The sequence below is a fragment of the Xenopus laevis genome, chromosome 8L (assembly GCF_017654675.1).
Source record: "Xenopus laevis strain J_2021 chromosome 8L, Xenopus_laevis_v10.1, whole genome shotgun sequence".
NCBI lineage: Eukaryota > Metazoa > Chordata > Amphibia > Anura > Pipidae > Xenopus > Xenopus laevis.
Window position 1 is genome coordinate 62,621,490 of NC_054385.1, and position 21,329 is coordinate 62,642,818.

Genomic DNA, 21,329 nt, shown 5'->3' on the forward strand with positions numbered 1-21,329 from the left:
GCCACCTGGCCGGGATTTTACCGGCCTGGCCGGTAAAAATTATGGTTGGTACCAATGTTATTAATAGGGAAAAAAGATAAATATATAGAAAGGCTGGTATTTTTTTCCAGAAAAGGTGGCAACCCTAGATAGAAGGTGTGGGTGGGTCAGTAGTACAGGTTTTAGCAAAGTGAGATATAGAGCTGGGAATTTATTTCAGCACATTACTGTATATATTCTGGCTGGTTATAGACACTGACTCAAACATAAATGCAGAGACCAAATTGGGGCAGGAGGAAAACTTACATGAAACCAATTTAAAAATACCACAACTCAATTTTAACGTGACAGTGAGAAGAAGAAGTGAGGTGAACGGTATGTATCACAAATAGCTGCACCCAGCTTCACAGAGAGAGGCCAGTAACGTAATATAAAGTCTTCTGCATAGAAATAATCCTTCATTTCATTTAACTTTTGCAGCCATTATTAATTATATGAATACGTACACAGGTATCTCTACAGACACAGAAACCTATATATGTGTGTGTGATTATATATAAATATTTAGTATTGCCTGCCTCTCTTTATTCAAAAGCATAGTAAAAGCTTGCTATTAATACTCTGCCTAACCGGCTACAAGCTGAGAACAGGGATTCCCTCTTACGTCACTGCTAGGTAACCAGATAAACATAGCAAAGACAACACCTTATATGGCTATGTACGTCACAGGAACTCCGGGGAGGCGGGGCAGGTTTCCCCAGTCTGCAGCGAACGGCAGCTCTTGCATTTGTATTTAGTGGCTGATTTTCACAAGGTAGAGACACCTGAACATCGAGTCCCTGCTTGCTGAGTGTGGGGTTCATTTGCTTCTTCTGACACGAGATATCGGGGACTGTTGTGTGACGTCAGTAGAGGGGGTGGCCACTGACAGTATAAATAGGCTCTGTGCTGTGTGTTTCATTCATAAATCTGTAAACTGAAGCTGCTGTAGCTGCGGACAGTCTGTGGGGGATTTTCATAGGATTCTTGCTTGTTCTGAATTGTTTCTTTCATCTGCTGGTATTTCCTTGAGGACAACAACACTTTCTCATCTCGTCTGGTTTTATACTCAGTGCACTTACTTGCTGGGGATTCCTTACATTTTCTGTGGGAATCTAAAACAAATCAACTTCAGGACAAGACGCAGAAGATCCTAAAGGATTTGTCTTTATGCACAGGAAAGCTCTGCTCCCCGGGAGCCTAAAGGTGTTAGGTGTTTATTACTAGAGTTTTATGCCCTGAGAGTAAGGTGTCTGGCATTCTGGTTTCTGACTGCACACATCATATCTGTGACAGCAAAGGAGGTATCCCATTTTGGAATGACATTGTGGGGTGTAGGGCTTACAGCTATTACTGCCTGGATCTAATTCGTTTATTCTGACTGGACAATCAGCTGCCACATTTGGGTTACAGCCAGCTATTATCTGCATTATTGACAACAAATTGAGCAACATACTTTTAATCTTGGGACCTAGCCATGCAAATATAATATATTGATTCTGAAGTGGTGAATACCCACCTTTATGAGTACCCATGCACCTGAGCTCACCACCAACAACACCTTAAACAATCGCAATTCTCACATTGTCCTAATTCATTTGTAAAGTTCACTTTTTGGGACTGTTGCATATTTCAGAAGCAGTTCTGATTCTTGAATCTTGAAGGGGTTTCTTTGTGATTACTGTATTTTATTTTGGGGTTTAAATTGAAAAAAAAAACCCAAAATTTCTCCAGTTCCTGTAAGGTCATGTACCAGGGATACGACTCCTCCAGCTCTTCCCCCTCTGCCGAGTCTCAGTATCTGTCATCAGTGGATTCTTTTGGGAGCCCATCGGCAGCTGGTGTTCCACAGGTGAGTGTGTGATATCATGAAATATGTTAGAGTGATGTCATAGCCTACTGGCTAGAATAGCTTAAAAAAGGAGAGTTAGGAGTTGGCTTCACTATAAGCTACTTTGAGAATGTTTAATTTACTTGTTCTTCATGTGTATGTTCTGTATTTGGAGTACAGTGGGGAGACAACTAAGCAGCATTTGAAATTTGCAAAAGCCAGGACTTTAATTTCAACAGAACAATCATGTCAAAGATGGGCAAATAAAGCACCAATGTAACATGACAAAGGTAATTTAAAGGGATACTGTTATGGGAATTTTTTTTCTCAAAATGCATAAGTTAATAGTGCTGGTTCAGCAGAATTCTGCACTGAAATACATTTACCAAAAGAGCAAACACATTTTTTTACATTTAATATTGAAATCTAACATTGGCCTGGACATATTGTCAGTTTCCCAGATGCCCCCAGTCATGTGACTTGTGCTCTAATAAACTTCAGTCACTTTTTTACTGCTGTACTGCAAGTTGGAGTGATGTCACCCTCTCATTTCCCCCAAGCAGCCTAACAATAAAACAATGAGAAGGTAACCAGATAGCAGCTCCCTGGTAGATCTAAGAACAGCACTCAATAGTAAAATTCAGGTCCCACTGCGACACCTTCAGTTACATTGAGTAGAAGAAACAACAGCCTGTCATAAAACAGTTCCATCCTAAAGTGCTGGTTCTTTCTGAAAGCACATGACCAGGCAAAATTACCTGAGATGGCTGCCTACACACCAATATTACAACTAAAAAAATACACTTGCTGGTTCAGGAATGGAACTTTACATGGTAAAGTAAATTATTTGCAGTGTAAACAATGTTATTTAGAAATGAAAACCACATCATAAAAATCATGACAGAATCCCTTTAAATGACACATTTAGGGTGAATATAAATGAAAACCACTGCAAGTTTTGGGGGATTCTGGAGGCTCCTCATTATCCTGTAGTTATTGTCCTGTAATTCTTAGTTATTCATCAAACCAACAAAACTTACAATCTCTATATGTCATTTTCATATGAACGGGAAAATATGCCATGGGATCTCTTGGTAAAGCTGCATCCCATATCATTTGTACCTTACTGTAGCCATTACTTCCAATATATCAAGTGCATGGCACTGATACACTGGGAATTTGGCTAGAATTATTTTAGTCAAATTTGTTATTGCCACCACTGTGTTAGTAAATGTAGTTATACTTAAAGGGGTGGTTCACTTTTAAGTTAACTTTTAGTATGTTATAGAGTGACTAATTCTAAGATGCTTTTCAAAGAGCCTTCATGTTTATTTTTTTTATTATAATTTTTTAATTATTTGCCTTTTTCTGACTCTTTCTAGCTTTTAAATGGGGGTCAATTGCCCCATCTAAAAGCAAATGCTCTGTAGGGCTACAAATGTATTGTTATTGCTGCTTTTTATTACCACTCTTTCTATACAGGCCCTCTTGCTGTGCATATTCCAGTCTTTTATTCAAATCATTGCATATTTGCTAGGATATTTTGGACCCTAGCAACCAGTCAGCTGAAATTGCAAATTGGAGAACTGTTGAATGTAAGGTTGCCATCTGGCCAGTATTTTACTGGCCTGGCTGGTAAAAATGATAGTTGATCCCAATGTTATTAATAGGGAAAAAAGATAAATATATAGGAAGGCTGGTATTTTTCTCCAGAAAAGGTGGCAACCCTAGTTGAATACAAAGCTAAATAACTCAAAAACCACAAATAATAAAAAATTAAAAATAATTGCAAATTGTCTCAGAATGTCATCTCTACATAATACGAAAAGTTAATTTAAAGGTCAACAGCCTCTTTTAAAACAGGCTGCTGAATGTATCAATTAACACATGATATTTCTAAGCATACAAAGCGTTCTTAAATATTCCACCTCAATACACACATTTAACAAAAAAATGCTTTTTTGTAAGTCCCTAATGTGACTTGCCATTCCCTCAGCACAATTAAGCCTGCTGCTCTAACTTATAAGGGTTAGTTCACACGAGGCGATCATAGAGGCAACTTCAGGCGACCATGGAAAACGCATTGCTGCGTGTGTTTTAGCACAGGTGAATTTTCATTATAGCCTATGGGAAAACACACTGAGGCAGTTCAGGGAGATTGTCGCTCAGAAGACGAAGCGATTAGTCGCCAGGCGACAAAATCTCCCCGAATCTCCTAGTGTGAACTAACCCTAAAGCTGCATGCAAGGAACTAATAGACACAGCAGGCATCACACAAGGGGGCGTGGCTGACGTACGTTGCGTTCCATGCGTGCTTTCTGACGTGCAGTGGTTCCTCTGGGTGACGCTGCATCCTATTTTGAAATTCAGCGCTAGCACTGGGTTTGATAATGTCAAGTCTGGAAGAAGGTTTGATCTGATTCAAACAGACAGCACAGCAGCATGTAATCCCCCAAGCTCCCTCCCTTGTTTCACACTTCCCTTGCTACCAAAAACCCTTCCTTCCTTTGTTCATAGCTAGTGGCTGGGGGGGGGGGGTCGTGTAGGCTGCTCTCTGGCTTTCACTCCAGCCTGCCCTCCCCTCCTCCAGCATATTTGACTCCTTGTAATTTATCCATACACAACCGTCACTCCAAATTAAAGGATAACTAAAAGCCTTGAAGTCAGCTAGAAATGCCACACATTATGTTTTGTGTTTCTGTACCAGCCCAAGGCAACCACAGCTCTTTAACACTGCAGATCGGTGCCTCTGGATTTGCCCCCAGTAGCTCCCCATTTTCTTTTCTGCTGATTCACTGGATCAGATGCGGGTTTTGATTCAAAGTAGGCCTTAGTTTATAAAGTACACAGAGATCCAAACAGAGCCACAACATCCCAATAAATAGTGACAGGGCAGGGCCGCCATCAGGGGGGCACAGGGGGTACTGTTGTACCCAGCCTGGGCCTAAATGGGGGCCTGGCTGTGCTCCACTTTTCTAAATAGCCGAGCCCCCCTTGACAGGTTTGAAGTCACGCTGAACCGCTGTAGTCCTGACTAACCAAAGTCCCAAATAGCCAAAGTCCAATATAGCTGAACTCCCAAAGAGCCGAACTCCCAAAGAGCCAAACTCCTGAAGAGCGGAACTCCCGAAGAGTAAAGTCCCCAAGCCACAAATGGGAAAAAAAGCTGCAAACGGAGCCAAAGCTTCGTAAAGACCCGAAGCCACGAAAGGAGCTGAACTTGAAGTCCTGAAGCTGTGAAAAGACCTGAAGCTACGAAAAGAGCCAAAGTTGAAGTCCTGAAGCCGTGAAAATACCCTAAGCTACGAAAGGAGCTGAAGTTGAAGTCCTGAAGCCACAAAAGGAGCCAAAGCTAAAGACTCAAAACTACAAGTTCAGTTCTACTGAACACCAATGTGTTTTTTTATTTTATTAACCCCTGGCTACCAATGTATTATTTTAATACTCTATAAGCCCCTTCCACCAATGCTTTTAAAAAAAAAAATTCTCTGGGGCCCCAAAGTTTATTTTTAACTTGTAAGGGGGGGCCATGGCCACCAATGTTTTTTTAAAAACTTTTATGGGGAGCCCTGCTGCCAATATTTTTTTTTTAACTGACCATCAATGGCTTTTTATAACTTTTGTGTGGGAGGTTTGCCATTTTTAAAGCTGATATCTGTGTTGCTTTTTTACTGTGGTGTGGGCAGGATCTGGGGTGGGGCTTGGGGTGGGCCAGGCCAAGGGGACCCAGAAAATGTTGTTGTACGGGGCCCCGTGATTTCTAATGGCGGCCCTCGTCTATGGTAATTTAAAGCAACCACTCTGGCATCTGCCAGAATCTCCCTGTTAGGGACCAACTCACAATACTATAAATATAGAATATAAATCCACAATACAATTAATCTGAATTAATTCAGATTAACGTTACATGGCAAGTCAGAAACCTGCACAAGTATTATAAGAATTTAATATTTAGCAATGTAGCATCAAGTTCTATGGCAGGCAAACTTCATTTCTGCTTGATGATTGCCCATAACCTTTAAGCTTACTTTCTCTTTCTCAACAGCAGCCCAGAGCACACTGAGCAGGTGCAGTGCTTCTGACACTTCTATTAAAAATCCATGATGGTGTGCTCTTGTGATAATTTTGTAGGCCTAAATCATTAAAAGTTATAGAGATGCTGATGCGTTAAGTGCATTATATATAAAATAGAGCATTTCTAGCTATATTTGTCATTCGGGTTTAGATCTCCTTTAAGGAGAGATTTTGTTGGGGAGAGCAGCTCTAAGCTTCCTTTGAACCAATGTAGCACAGTGACTCTTGACCCAGTTCTTTTGGCAAATGAAAGAGGAAGTCAGTTGCGTTATTTATTCACAAATTTGAACCCAAAGTTTAGGACAATAAGCTTCCTTGATTTTAGGTATGAGGTTTTGAGGCTAAATATTTTCAGATTGCTCTAACTAGGCATTGTCCCCTGATGTGAATGTAGTATGCAATGCAACATGCAGCATGTGAAGTGTAACTCTGCCAACACTGACATCGTTATTTCCTTTGATGTTCCTTCGGTTCTTTGTCTCTCTATAAAGGCCAGCAGGGCAATTGGGCTTGTACCTGATGCTTTGCAAAATGTATTGTTGGTGAATTAAGCCATCTACACATTGGGGCAATACAAAAAAAATTAGGATGCACACCTTTTATTTGAATTGAGTCAAAAGTGATTCAGCAATATATCATGTATATGGGCTTAATAAATCTCTTTTGACACAATTCAAATAAAAGGTTTGCATCCTAATTTTTTTTGGTATTGCTCCATTGACCTTGGTGCATGGAAAGGGTCCTCAGGTCAAGCAACCTGCACTTTCAAAAGTGTTAAACTATTTTGAGATTGGGTTGAGCTCTCCATTATTGTGATTTACACCTTGGGGGTGATGTACATGTCTAGTACAAGGAAGCCAGCTACCAGAGGTAGTTGGGGCTGTCAATTCTTTTATGTTGGACTGCTGGTGCTCATTTTAAGAACAGATATAAACTATCTCTGGAAAGTGTGTCCACTACTATGATTTGCACTTCTGGTATATACATGGCTTTAACTAGTATGCTTTGCAGCATGCATTTAAGTACTTAACATCTTCGCAGAATAATGGCAGGTTGTGAAGCTGAAGCAATGCCAATGATATGAACTATGCTCATGTTGCCTGACCAAAAAGGAACTGAGTGGTTTTCTAGCTGATCAGCCCATAGTTGATGACAAGGGTATCAAAGGGGGGTGGGGATTGTTAAATGGACTATCCATCCTCCTTTAAAATGCTTCCTTAGACAACATGGTAGTTACTTGGCTGGTATAAGTTAGCTTTATAACTTTTATATAACTTTTTACATTAGGAAACATGTATTTTTGCACTGGATAGAAACATGGATTTCTTATCAAGATAAGTTCTTGTTATTTGCTTTACTTTATTTCCAGCACTATTGGCATCTACATTTTCTAACATTAGGCTGTAAGGAACCTTTTACCCCAATTACTGCTTTTTTCTTATGGCATTCCTCAGCTGTGTGTTCAACCCCCGAATTATAAGCACTGATTACATTCCCATTGCTTTTTGCCAGTCTCCTTTATAGGAAAACAAAAGGTATAATCACTTGGAGGGAAGGGGTTTCCAAAATGTTAGGCACACATAGGGTTGCCACCTGCCAAGTATTTTACCGGCTTGGCCGGTAAAAATGATGGTTGACCCCAATGTTATTAATAGGGAAAAAAGATAAATATATAGGAAGGCCGGTATTTTCTTCCAGAAAATGTGGCAACCCTAGGCACACCCCAGTGTTGACGCAGTTTCACTAGACAAAAAAAATGTTTGTGATAGAAATTACTTTTGTGATCCTGCAGCCCTCAGGTGGTGAGAGTGCTGTGATGCAGGCTGGCATCTTTGGTGAGGTATGGGTGCTTGCTCTGGAAATGCTGTGAGTAGTCTTTGTGGTGTTATAGTCTGCTTCCTCTTTATTACTTATAGCTTCAGACCTTGATTTCCTGTGTGGCTCCTTGTGTTAAAAGGAACAACAAGGGTAGATGTTTTAGCTTTCAGCCGTTTCAGCTGTTTGCAAAAGCTAAACCCTGTTATGTGGGTAACATGGTGCAATAGCTTGTCTGTAGATACCCTATTCCCTCTGTTTAATGCATTGAAACCTCAAACTGCAAGTTGCAAGTTTAGCCTGTCATCCTCTCTAAACCAGGATTTAAAATAGGCCCTGGAATGTCAAGTACACAGAGGCCCAAACAGCCCCCAACCAGCCCAGCAAATAATGACTGTCTATGGCAACTTACAGCAGCCCCTCTAGCATTTGCCAGAATCCACAGATTGCCAGTCTGGGCCTGCTCTAAACCCTGTGTGGCTGGCTGCTTTACCAGACCTGAAGAACCCTAACTATGGATCTGTGTGAGATAAACTGCATTTATGGGCAGCAGAGGACAATCTGCTATACAAGCTCAATTACCAAAGTAAGAATCACTATTTGTGTCAAGTGAAGGGGAAAGTTTATGTGCCACTGACCACAGCATTAAGAGGGGGCTCTATGGGTCCTGGTGTGCCTCGCGAAGCAATTTTCTTTTAAAAACATTGACCTGTTCCCTGGTGACCCTTTGACACTTGACTACTGTACCATCTGAATAACGATCTTTATCTGGTCCCCCTAACTCCTAGTGATTCTTGCCCTCATTATTGTTGTTATACAATTCTTCCCTGGTGGAGTAGTGGATATTCTCACCAACCACCCGGTCACCCAATGTCCCTCCAGTGAGTTTTGTTTTTTACCAGCTCTACTCCATCTCTACTTCTGGAGGTCCAAAGGGCTGATTCTGCTTATGGGGTGAAACCAGACGTGGCACCATTTCTTTTGGGTGATGACAATTTCTCTGTTTCCCAGCCCATCATGGCACTGTAGGAAAGAGGGTAGTTAGGAATGGAAGGGGAATGGGGCCACATAAGAAAATGTGGATGGGGACCTAGAGCAAGAATAATCCAACTGGCTTTCAACCTGGCCACCTTAGCTGCTACAAGGTGCACCTGGCGGGGGCTTTGGCGTTGGAACTATTCTTTTTCTTGCCTTTTGGTGGCTACCTTTCCGTTTTAGCAGAGGCTTTCGTTCTTGTCTTTGATGCAGAACACAGATGTGATTAGAGGTGAGGTAGCATTGCCTTGGGGGTAGCAGAATTAAGTAGGTACAGGGTTTAAAAGCAAAAACAGCATGTGTAGTTGATCTGCTTTCATGTTCAGATCTTATTGAGCATATATATATTAATGGAAAGCAGAGCATTTAGGGCTTTTGTCAGCTCTGCATTTTTCAGCTTAGTGTGTGAGCAACAAAATGTTCAGAACGCCTTTTATTCCTATGGGAATTGCCTGTACCTGCAGGTGTACTCAGGGCTTAGGCATTTAGAAATACATTAGCTGGCATTTTCAAGTGACAATATGAATAAAGGTAGGCAAGTAGCATTGCTTTATTATCAATAGTAATATATTATTATTATTACTACGTAGTGATAAGCTAACGTTTTAGGCTGGTACAGTTTTGTGGTAAAATTTGAGTTTTCACGAGTGGAGCTATTGTTTTAGTGGAAAGAAACAGTTGATTCAGCAATACATACATATACTTTAAGGAGCTGCACACATGCTATTTTATGCAGTCAGGGAATGTACACGATTTATTGTGACTACCTGTGTGCATCAATGTTTTGGGGGCACAACCCTCCGTTTGTCAGGATAGATAAGCAAAATAAACATTGGTGCATAGGTGGTCACAATTAATGGTGTATGCTCCCTGACTGCATAAAATAGCATGTGTGCAGCTCCTTCATATATATGTGTATTACCCCCTTATAGCTGCCACCCTAGACAATGGTGCCTCTGGGTGTGAGATACAAGGTGTGGGTGGGTCAGAACAGGCTTCAGCAAATTCAGATATGGAGCTGAGTATTTATTTCAGCACATTATTATTATTATTACGTAGGGATAAGCTAATGTTTTAGGCTGGTACAGTTTTGTGGTAAACTTTGAGTTTTCACCATGTTTTACCATGTTTTAGTGGAAAGAAACATGGGTTTTTGTGCGGAAAAACATGCATAAAAAACAAAGATGTCAGTATCCCACCACCACGTAACCGACCACTAAAACCAACTGGAGCAGCACCCTTCCGCGTCGGTCTAAAAAGCTGTCTAGTCGATACGTTTCTAAGAAATTGGCAAAGTTAATTTGGCTCATCACTATTAAGAAGTATCAGCACACGCACCAAATTGGAAAGTGTGTGTGGGGGGGGCACTTCCCTCAGCTCCTCTGCCAGATTTAGAAGCTCATTTTATTTATATATAGATATCTGAGGTCTGCCCTTAAAAGCTGGGTTACTACTACGGATTTTTGCTGCACAACCCACATAATCAGTTATTGCACTGGTGCCACAGATGTCATTTCACAACCAGCACAGTTGATTCAGCAATACATACATATACTTTAAGGAGCTGCACACATGCTATTTTATGTAGTCAGGGAATGTACACGATTTATTGTGACTACCTGTGTGCATCAATGTTTTGGGGGGCGCAACCCTCCCTTTGTCAGGATAGATAAGCAAAATAAACATTGGTGCATAGGCGGTCACAATTAATGGTGTATGCTCCCTGACTGCATTAAATAGCATGTGTGCAGCACCTTCAAATATATGTATTACCCCCTTTTAGCTGCCACCCTAGACAATGGTGTGAGATACAAGGTGTGGGTGGGTCAGAACAGGCTTCAGCAAATTCAGATATGGAGCTGAGTATTTATTTCAGCAAATTATATTTTTTGGCTGGTTATAGACACTGACTCCAACATAAATGTTGGTGCAGGGGACATCTTACATGAAACCAATTTAAGAATATCACTTGCCTGTACACGCAATTTTAATGTGACAGTGAGAAGAAACCTTGGTGATATATGCTATAGATCAAAATAGTTGGGCCTATCCTAATAGAGAGCCCAGTAATGTAATATAAACAGTGTTGGACTAGTCCACTGGGATGCCAGGAAAACTCCCGGTGGGCCCAGGTGTCAGTGGGCCCTCTTGTTTCTAACCATTAAGCCTATTTCATGATCATTACCTATTTCTATATGGGAACAGTAAAGGCTTAATATATAAAATAATAGATTATAGAAAATATGGAAAAGAGAGTTGGAGAATAAAGAAGTTGAGCAGAGGAAGAGGAGAAATAGTTTGGAGAGTGGGCCCATGGTCTAAGGTTTTCTGGTGGGCAACTGGCATCCCAGTCCAACACTAAATAGTGTCACCTAAATAGAAATGAACCTTCTAACTAGTCCTAATGCAGTCATTTCGTTACGTTTTGTAGTCAGTATTAATTACATGAATGATACACAGTTATCTCTCCAGACAAAGAAACCTATATATGTGTGTGTAATTATATAAAAATACTCTTGGTCGGGTTTAGTATTGCCTGCCTCTCTTTATTCAATAGCATAGTAAAAGCTTGCTATTAATACTTCTCTCTGCCTAACCAGCTACAAGCTGAGAACAGGGATTCCCTCTTACGTCACTGCTAGGTAACCAGATAAACATAGCAAAGACAACACCTTATATGGCTATGTACGTCACAGGAACTCCGGAGAGGTGGGGCAGCATTCCCCAGTCTGTAGCGCACGGCAGCTCTTGCATTTGTATTTAGAGGCTGATTTTCACAGGGTAGAGACACCCGAACATCGAGTCCCTGCTTGTTGAGTGTGGGGTTCATTTGCTTCTCCTGACACGAGATATCGGGGACTGCCGTGTGACGTCAGTAAAGGGGGTGGCCACTGACAGTATAAATAGGCTCTGTGCTGTGTGTTTCATTCATAAAAATGTAAGCTGAGGCTGTTGGAGCTGCGGACCGACTGTGGGGGATTTTCATAGGATTCTTGCTTATTCCGCATTGTTTTTCATCTGCTGGTATTTCCTTGAGGACAACAACACCTTCTCGTCTCGTCTGGTTTTATACTCGGTGCACTTACTGATGTTAAGCTGTAAAGCTCCAACTTGCTGGGGATTCCTTACATTTTCTGTGGAAATCTGAAAGAAATCAACTTGAGGACAAGACGCAGAAGATCCTAAAGGATTTGTCTTTACTGCACAGGAAAGCTCTGCTCCCCGGGAGCCTAAAGGTGTTGGGTGTTTATTACTAGAGTTTTATGCCCTGAGAGTAAGGTGTCTGGCATTCTACTGCACACATCATATCTGTGACAGCAAAGGAGGTATCCCATTTTGGAATGGCATTTTGGGGTGTATGACTTTGTCATACAACTACTACTGTCTGGATTTAATCCCGACTGGAGAGTTTGCTGACACACTTGGGTACAGCCAGCTGGCATCTGTATATTGAGATGTAATTGAACAACATACATTTTATTTTGGGACCTTGTCATGCAAAGATAATATATGGATTGTTGCATATTTCAAAAGCAATTCTTATACATCAGTTGCATCTTGAGGGGGTCTGTGGTTAGTCTTTGTGAATACAGTATTTTCTGGAGGGGGTTTGATTTAGAAAAACAAAAACCTGCATTTCTCCAGCTCCTGTAAAATCATGTACCAGGAATATGACTCCTCCAGCTCTTCCCCCTCTGCCGAGTCTCAGTATCTGTCATCGGTGGATTCTTTTGGGAGCCCACCAGCAGCTGGTGTTCCACAGGTCAGTGTGTGATGTCATGTGGGCGAGTGATGTCATGTGGGCGAGTGATGTCATAGCCTACAGGCTAGAATAGTGGAGAATAAGAAGGCTACTTCATTATAAGATACTTAGTGAATGTTTAACATTCATGCTTGTTCTTCATGTGTATATATACTGTATTTTGAGTGCAGTAGGAGAACAACTAATTGGGGGCTGACGCATGGAGTCTGTGAAGCTTTGCACTGAGAATCTGCTCAGGGTGCATTTTCTGTACACCTGGCTCAAACTCCTTAAACAATGTTGCAAGATAGCTGATACAAGTGGATTAAAGTAAATGGAGGAGACCTGACTCCTGTAACATAATTTTAACAGCCAGGCCAGAGAACAGAAAGGGATACACTGAGAGTGTTTTGAATGCATTTTAATGAACAATAACTTTAGAACCATTGAAATGTTTTAATTAATGTTTATTGGAAACTCCCTTATAATTCCACTTTCTTTCAATATGCATAAAATATATTTTTGGGCGGAGGACTTCCTTAAGTATATGTACTTTAAGGGGTGTGGATGAATTAATATTTTATTGGAGCTTAGGTGGGGTTGCAGATGCTAGCATAAAGTTAACAAAGTTTGTATAAGACATATACAGTATGTTAGTGCAGCCATGCTGCTGGTCAAAACCTCCTCGCTGTCTCTTTTATCACTGTGACTGCACTGATGGGTCCTAAAGCAAGATCCTATAGTGTCTTCTGCATAATACAACGTTGTAAAAGGGAATATGTTAGAGTATGTAATATAAAATGCTGTTGGAATTTAATATAGTAATTTAGTGTTAGAATGAGATGCCCAACAACTTGAGGAACATGGCCCTCCATACTGCGTAAATACCACTGATTAAGATAATGTTCTTTTAAAGAAGGTAGCTGTAATGGTTAATGTATTATATATATATATATATATATATATATATATATATATATATATATATATATATATATATAAATAAAAACCTGGTCCCTGCCTATACTGTGTAGAATAAACTGGAAGAACTTTGGGTAGCCTATACTTATGACTGAGTCAAAATAATGTAGCAGAAATAATGCCTTTAGCTAGAGACCCTCTTTAAGAGACCAACTAAAGGCATGTTAAATGAAACCCCTATTTATTGCACTTATTTTGCTTTTTTAACTTGCACTAAATTGACCTATTCTGTACTTTCTAATTTCTCTCCTTCTGGCAAGGGAGCGTCCGCTTCTGTGCCTCTAGTCAGGATAGACGCTGGTCTGCTAGTTGAGCTCAACTTTTATATTCTTATCTCATTCAATCTTATTTCAAGCATTATGTCAGAAGATTTCTTTCTCCTGCAAATTGAAAATAATAACTCTTCACTTCTCCACATGTACTAGAGTTCTCTTAAGTAATCTTTTGATTATAGTTCATCATATCTTGGATATTTCCCACCAAGGTTCCCTCTGCTACCTATCTTCATTGACATTACCTTTCCTTCAGTAGACACCTTTCCTGTAAGTCTTCATTCAACTCTTACAGTCTATCCACACCTCTAATGGGCTACTTGTTTGTCCATTCTTTTTGATGAAAGCACTGTCTTTTCTTTACATATATAAAATATGGGCATTTTCCTCCATTAGATACCCCATCAAAAAATCAACGCATTCTTCTTTTGTTTCTTTCAGGAGCACACCCATTTACTGTCAGTGGTTAACTCTATCTCTTCTCATTGCATGATGTTTGTCATATTTCATAATCTAATATTTAGAAACTTCAAATACATTAGGTTAATTTGCAACTAAATAGCCATAAAAAAATTGTGCTACACATAAATTACTTAATGCACCTGTCTAGAGGTATAGAAGTTGTCTGACAGGGACAAGGACCAGACTTACAGATTTGTCCCCCAAAGCTTAATATTGTTAGGTTATTGTTTTCCTACTGATTAAGTCACTGGACAAACACATTTCAGCATGTGTACTACTAGGGCACCATCAACTAGTGCTGTAGTTTTGAGCTAATATAGAAAGTCACACGCGTATGTATGTTCCTCCTCACTCTTTATTACTCTGTTAAGCTCAAATTAATTGCCAGCAAGTGTAAAGATGTGATAACGTAGCGAAGGAGGCATGCAAGTTTTGACTCACATACATAATTCTTATCTTCTGTTCTCTTGGTTAGAAAAATCATTGACCCTATTCTCCTATTTTCAAAATGCTTTTCTCATCTTAAAAAAGTTTTTTTGTAATTCTAGGAGTGTGCAGCACTATGTGATGCCCCCACCTCATTCGTCCCCACTGTTACGGCCATTACCAGTAGCCAGGACCTTCAGTGGTTGGTCACCCCAGCCCTCATCTCCTCTATGGCTCAGTCCCAGCCTACATCAGGCCCCCCTATTGACCCGTATGACTTACCAGGCCCCAGTTATGCTTCTCCTTCTGGGGCAACTTATGGACACACCTTGCCTGAAGCCACACCAGAGCAAGAGGAGGTACGTCCATCCCGAGGTCGAGGCAAGAGAACCAGAGAGGAAGCGGTGAGTGAAAAAGAGCATGTTCGTTTTCAAGGTGGCAGGTGCGCGTGTTTGCTTCTGTGTGTTAAAGTAGAAGAAAATTGTATTATATAAAAAAATAAATTATTGATACATTCTAAATTACATTCCACTTTTATTTCCTTTGCTTTTGGTAAATATGAAGCACTTTTAACATTATAAATCTTTCAGCTTACTCCAGAGGAAGAAGAGAAAAGACGGGTAAGAAGGGAAAGAAACAAACTGGCAGCTGCAAAATGCAGGAACAGAAGAAGAGAGTTGACTGACAGACTACAGAGTGTAAGTCAAAATTATTTTTGTTCTGTGCAGAAGTTTACCATGAAAGTACTTATTACATAGAGTTTGATCTTGTTAAATTACCTACCATCCCTGTGTTTAGTTTAACCAAAAATGACCTCATACTGCAATTAAAGAAAAAAGCAAGGCAGAACAAGGCCTTGTTAACCAGGACTTTATTTATCTTATAAGAGTAATAGTCTTGCAAGAATGTGACCCTATATACTTGAAAGAGGCAAACTTTCATGTTATAGATGTCACACTACACTAGCTACCCCTTAACATTCTTGACAAATGATTGACAGGTAAGATTTTAGCACGAAACCCATTGCTTCTTAAAAATGGAAGAACTTTTGTCGCATGTAGCGGGGACTTAAAAGTTATAGTGACCTAGTAAAATAGCAAAATAAGTAGTGACAAAGAAAGCTATGTAGATTAGATTTGTGAATGTTGATTAGCTCTGTATGTGACTGGACAACATAAGGAGGAGATATATGTTTCAGATAAAATACCTGCATCCATTCTCATCTACCCAATTGTTATTTTTCCATCAGGAGACAGACCTTCTGGAGGAGGAAAAGTCTACACTTGAAGCAGAGATTGATGAGCTACGCAGACAGAAAGAACAGTTAGAGTTTGCTCTTCTCTCCCACCAACCAGGATGTAAACTGCCCTATGACGACATCAACCTGCCAACTTCAGATCCAAGCACGTCCTATCCCCATGGAGCCCTCCTGCCCACCTATCCAACACAATCGGAGGTATCATTCCCTATCTGTTTGCCCCCACTGCCGGACTCAGACTGTGCCACCAGTGCGGGGTCTTACACATCTTCATTTGTGTTCACCTCACCAGAGGGAGGAACCTGCGGAGCCCGGTACCAGCGCAGCAGTGGGAGTGAGCGCTCATCATCAGACTCGCTCAGCTCCCCCTCACTTCTGGCCCTCTGAGACATGAACATCTATCCCTCCTCTGAATTCAACTCTCCTTCTCTCCGTCCAGCTCTGCTCTGCATATCCAAGAGGTGCACAATTCTGGTCCTCGATGGATGCTTAAGAGGTCAAGATATAAGTATATTGCTATCAGTGAGGAGGTGAGTTACTCAATGGCTCAGTCTTTTTAACTGGCAAATCTATGCTGTACAATGGATATTACTATCCTTAAGGCCTGACCAGTTAATAGTCCTCGAGGACGAGAGTTGTGCACACCTAACCTCATTCATTTGCTCAGTTTCCTCATTCTAACGCCCATAAGAAATACTTTTTCTGCCGCACTCACTAATTTCAGTTATCACCTTCAGACATTCATAGTTCTCCAACTTCTTCACTCCCATGATGAATTTTTCCAGTCCCCTTCTCACTTACTGTGCAACTCAGTCAGTCATTCAGGCTTTTTTTAAAAACTTTTTCTGCTTTACTAGATTTGTATTGCTTCAACTCCTCATAATCATGTCCATAAAATAACCTGGTAATGTAATTTAAGACAGTCAGACTCATCCAATCTTTGGGGTGGCCCAGCTCAAACAACCCACCTCTGCTTACTTGCAATGGGTGAACAAGGACAACAGCAGAAGGGGTTGTGGAAGGGGAACAAAACAGCAGACCCTGAGGTTTTCTGTATGGTATGAATTTACCCATCATCACTGAAAGACATCCAACTTCTTTCATTATCATTCTCCAGTTTTCCCTACTTATTTCTTTAACTTTGCTTATCTAACCATCCCTGAGCACAATGGGCAACAATTCCCACATTTTCCTACTTATAGTGTTCTATAAATAATATTTTACCCATTCTCCTTATTTACCTCTCCCATTCTCAATCCTGTATCTGTGAACATTTTCTTACACCCCAACATCTTTTTATGGAGCATCTTGGAGTAAGACCAAGCATTGTTAAGAAGTTTTGACGTTCGACATTCCGCTTCAGTGAAACAGCACACAATGTTCTTCTGCCACTGAGATCTATAGGGACCAGAATCCTTTACTGTAGAGTGGAATCATAAAGGCTACCGAACGTACTTCACGACTACAAATGAAAAGTGATCTGCAATGGATTTGGAAGTGTGTGTTATCTGGATAAGGAGTGAGAAGACTGTAAGATATGAAGTGTTGACCCTTTCTCATGCCAGCGAGAGTTGAAATTGTTTCTCATACATTCCCACCACTGCCAAATACATAAATATGAATACCAATTTTAGTCCTTATCTGCTGTTGAGACCTGCCAATAACTATTTTCCTCAGACAGAGTATACAGATGACTTATAACCTATCCCGTCCTAGAATTAACTTAAGAGTCAGATATATTTTTGTAAAGCCAGTGAAAAAAACTGCAATGTTCTAAGCATTTCCTGTTAAATCTTGTTAACTGGTGAGCCCTTCCAGAAACCCAGGGACCAGGATGTAGTTTCAGTTTTAGGTCCATGTCACACAAAAATTAAATACCTTGTATTTTATTAAAATAAGCCACACACACTCAGCTAAGTAAATGGGAGCCTACAGATGGTTTCAGAAAATGAATTATGTTAGAATTATGCTTGTTAGCTAAATCTAACATAAAATATGATTTGGCATTGCTCTGACATAAGTTGTTGTGTGATATGAACCCACCCCCTGACAATAATGGTATTACCTGCCTGTCAGTGTCAACAAGCAGTGTTACTTTGTGCTCTTTATGTATAGCTTTAGGCTTAAAGGCTATTATACCCAGACAAAAGGATTTTGTTCCAATGAAGAGATTTTTATGCAAGTAGTAATGAGCAAAATAATGTGTTCATGTACACATCTGTTGTATGTATGCCTACATACACCTATAAACACACACACACATATATATATATATATATATATATATATATATATATATATATAAATATATATACTGTATATCCATGCCTATACAAATAAATGGTAAGCTGTAAAGATAGCTCTATTTTTCTATATATTTTTAGAATACATAAGCTTATCTATATGTGTTTAATATCGATATATATATATATATATATATATATGGAAACATAATTGCTTTTATATGTACATATATAGTATAGCAGTATAAGTGTGGGTATCTTTATAAGAGCCTGTGTCCGTACTGTACCGTTTTTGGTTTCTTTTTTGGGCACAGGGCCAAATTAGAATATAAAGTACTTTTTAGAGAGACCCGCACTCCATGTATTGTGAGTTCAAAACTTCTTTTGTTTCGGGCCACATTAGGGCCTTTATCATTAGGGCCTTGATAAAACGTTGGATACGCATGTTTGTATAAAGACATTTTGAATTCACAATACAATGAGTGCGGGTCCCTCTAAAAACGACTATATATATATATATATATATATATATATATGTGTGTGTGTGTGTGTGTGTGTGTGTGTGTGTGTGTGTGTGTGTGTGTGTGTGTGTGTGTGTGTGTGTAAATCAAAGAAGCTAGTAAAAGAATACTATAGTGAAAATCAGCTACTGGACTCAGTCCAATATTTTAATACAGCACTAATATGACCCACTGAGCGCAGTACCTAATTTCTGCTATATCAGTATATATATTAAATATATATAGTATATATATATATATATATATATATATATATATATATATATATATATATATATAGTAAATCTGTGTGTGTATAAATTAACTTTTAATATATTTTTGTTCAAAACTATTTTTATATATACAGAATTATTTATATACCCACACCTATATTGTTACATACCATATGCTGTTTATTTGTAAAGATGTTCCTTTCAAATGTGGAATTCTGGAAGGGTTAAACCCAGATAAAAAGATATCTGTAATGTACTAATATATGAGACTGATTGCACTTTTATATAATATGTATGTTTATATGTATTTGTGTGTGTGTATGTATTGGTATTTTAGCATGAGCAAGCATTGTGTGTGTGTACATATATATATATATATATATATATATATATATATATACACACACACACATATAAATAAACGTATATACACATACATACATAAACACACACTCATGCACTAAGCCCTTTATAGTGAGTTTGGGAGGGGAGATGGAGATTTATAAGTATAGTTAATTCACTGTTACTGTGTTAGTGATATTGTGTAAGTAGAATAAATGATTATATAAATATATATTTTTTGAATTCATTATAGTATATGTCTATATGGAGCAGTGCTAAATATAATATTGGAAATCCATTTTCTTTGTATCTCCTTATTTCTTTTGTTTGTTTCAGTACCCCTAAATAAAAAAGAAATCACCCAGCCCATTGCAGAAGCAGAGTGGGTTACCCCTCTCTTCTGAGATCATTTTATGCACTTATTGGTGTGAAAGGGCCACTGCTTTGCGCAACACCAAATACAGCAGAAACTACAGTACTTACAATTCCTATAAATGAAGCTAATTTAACAGGTGAACCTTTTGCTCCAGGATTAGTAGCCCATAGCAGTTGACTGTGTTCGCTTTTAAACTACTATCATTATTAAGGTGGCCATAGACGCAAAGATGTTGCCAAACGAGCGGATCTTTCCCCGATCTGCCATTAATGAGCATGGCTATATCGGGGGTAATCTGACGTTCGGCTGTATGGCCGAACGATCCCATTACGATGTGCAATGGGCTCTGGCAGGATTGGTCGGGTCAAAATCAAACCTGTGCGATCGACCAAACGACCAATCTCCACTGGACGAAAGATGTCAGCACTCTCCACACACGATCCGAAAATCGTACGAATCCTCGATTCGTACGATAGAATCTGTGCGTCTATGGCCACCTTTAATCTTTATATGGTGTAAGCAAGTTCCACTGCTTTTTACAGAATTTTGCACACAATTGTCAGTTATATCAGGAGCCAATTAATCTGGCTGTTCTTGGAGTGTGGGAGAACATGTATACTCAGATAGTGCCCTGATTGGAATCAGGGCCACCAGGCTGCAAAAATCAGAATTCGAAAATACTCAAACGAACCAATATGGAGCAGGCATTCAAAAAGGCAAAACTTCCACCAGGCAGATGTAGCTAGGACAAAGATCCACTTGGTCTCTAAATAAAGCAATTTTTTAATTTGGTCCCCTCCTCTCTGGTCAGGTATTAATCTTTGAATACCCTGAATCGAGAAGTGGTCCAGATAAATATTTGATGCATGGCTCTATGAGTTTAGCCTATGATTAAGTGTTTGGAACACGAAACGCGTCAGGCTGTTTGACACAATAAACTCTTCACTTTTGAACATCTGCCTGGTGGAAGTTTTGCCTATTTGAGTGCCTGCTCCATATTGGTTCATCGGTTTGTCCGCCCCCTGTGCTGAGGGCTCAGGGCGGTGCACCTGGGCCACTTCCTTGATGTGGTGAGTAACCATTATACAAACAACCTTACATTACAGAAGCTTTTTTCGAAAATACTCCATCTAAAACCTGTCGAGGTCATGTAGAAGTCAATGGCAGATGTCCCTGAAGATGTTTCTTGACATCGTGATTCGTGCTGGTTTTTGTCCAACAACTTCGAGTTTTTGCAGCGACAAATCATTAATGTCGGGTTTTCTGAACTTCAATTAGAAAAAGTTGTACTATTTCGAGAAGAATTATTGATAAATGAGTTAAATTTGTGGATGGAAGTTGGTTTTAATAAAAAATGTAAATAAATGCGAGTTTTAGTAAATACCCACCTTGGTGCTTAACATCTGTTGTACAGCAGAAATCTAGAACTGCAGTTAAATTGTTTACCTAGTTATCATTGCCTGCCCAGATCCATGGTTTGGCCTTCTCTCAATATTCAACTTACATGTATATATTAATGGAGAACTAAGCCCTAAAAACTAATACCGTATGGCTAGAAATACACAGTGGCATAACGGTCATTCAGGCCCCCCTTCACTGAATGGCCCTGCCACCCTCCAGACAAACACGTGTGCACATACCTTTACCTAATATCTTCCATCTCCATCTCTCTAACAGTCCACGTAGGGGGAACAAACAACCCTAAAGGTTTAGCATCTCTA

General features: G+C 39.7%; 1 protein-coding gene and 1 long non-coding RNA gene across 4 annotated transcripts in view; one reads left to right on the forward strand and one right to left on the reverse strand.

Annotated features, from left to right (window-relative positions):
• Positions 1-805: 805 nt before the first annotated feature.
• On the forward strand, positions 806-18,937 carry fosb.L (FBJ murine osteosarcoma viral oncogene homolog B L homeolog). 3 transcript variants are annotated; one of them, XM_018230055.2, is made up of 5 exons: positions 12,410-12,536; positions 14,779-15,060; positions 15,247-15,354; positions 15,906-16,112; positions 16,207-18,937. In XM_018230055.2, the coding sequence occupies exons 1-5, from the start codon at positions 12,432-12,434 to the stop codon at positions 16,306-16,308; spliced, it is 804 nt and encodes a 267-aa protein (XP_018085544.1). In that variant the 5' UTR covers positions 12,410-12,431; the 3' UTR covers positions 16,309-18,937. The 3 variants fall into 3 exon arrangements, with proteins under 3 accessions (XP_018085542.1, XP_018085544.1, XP_018085541.1); XM_018230053.2 differs by lacking the exon at positions 12,410-12,536 and adding an exon at positions 806-1,870 and having other exon boundaries at positions 15,906-18,937; XM_018230052.2 differs by having other exon boundaries at positions 15,906-18,937.
• The window catches only part of LOC121397042, a 32,902-nt gene continuing 24,039 nt past the window's right edge, over positions 12,467-21,329 (reverse strand). Inside the window, exons 2-3 of the long non-coding RNA XR_005963377.1 lie at positions 14,939-15,114; positions 12,467-12,600 (exon numbers count right to left, since the gene is read on the reverse strand). This is a non-coding gene — a long non-coding RNA (uncharacterized LOC121397042). The remainder of the gene's footprint in view (positions 12,601-14,938; positions 15,115-21,329) is intronic.

Bases quoted from the DNA above. Each gene is read 5' to 3' on its own strand.
- fosb.L (XM_018230053.2), top strand. From the start codon at position 1,766: ATGTACCAGGGATACGACTCCTCCAGCTCTTCCCCCTCTGCCGAGTCT. The intron at 1,871-14,778 runs GTGAGTGTGTGA...TTGTAATTCTAG, and splicing joins CGGCAGCTGGTGTTCCACAG to GAGTGTGCAGCACTATGTGA. The intron at 15,355-15,905 runs GTAAGTCAAAAT...TTTTTCCATCAG, and splicing joins TGACTGACAGACTACAGAGT to GAGACAGACCTTCTGGAGGA.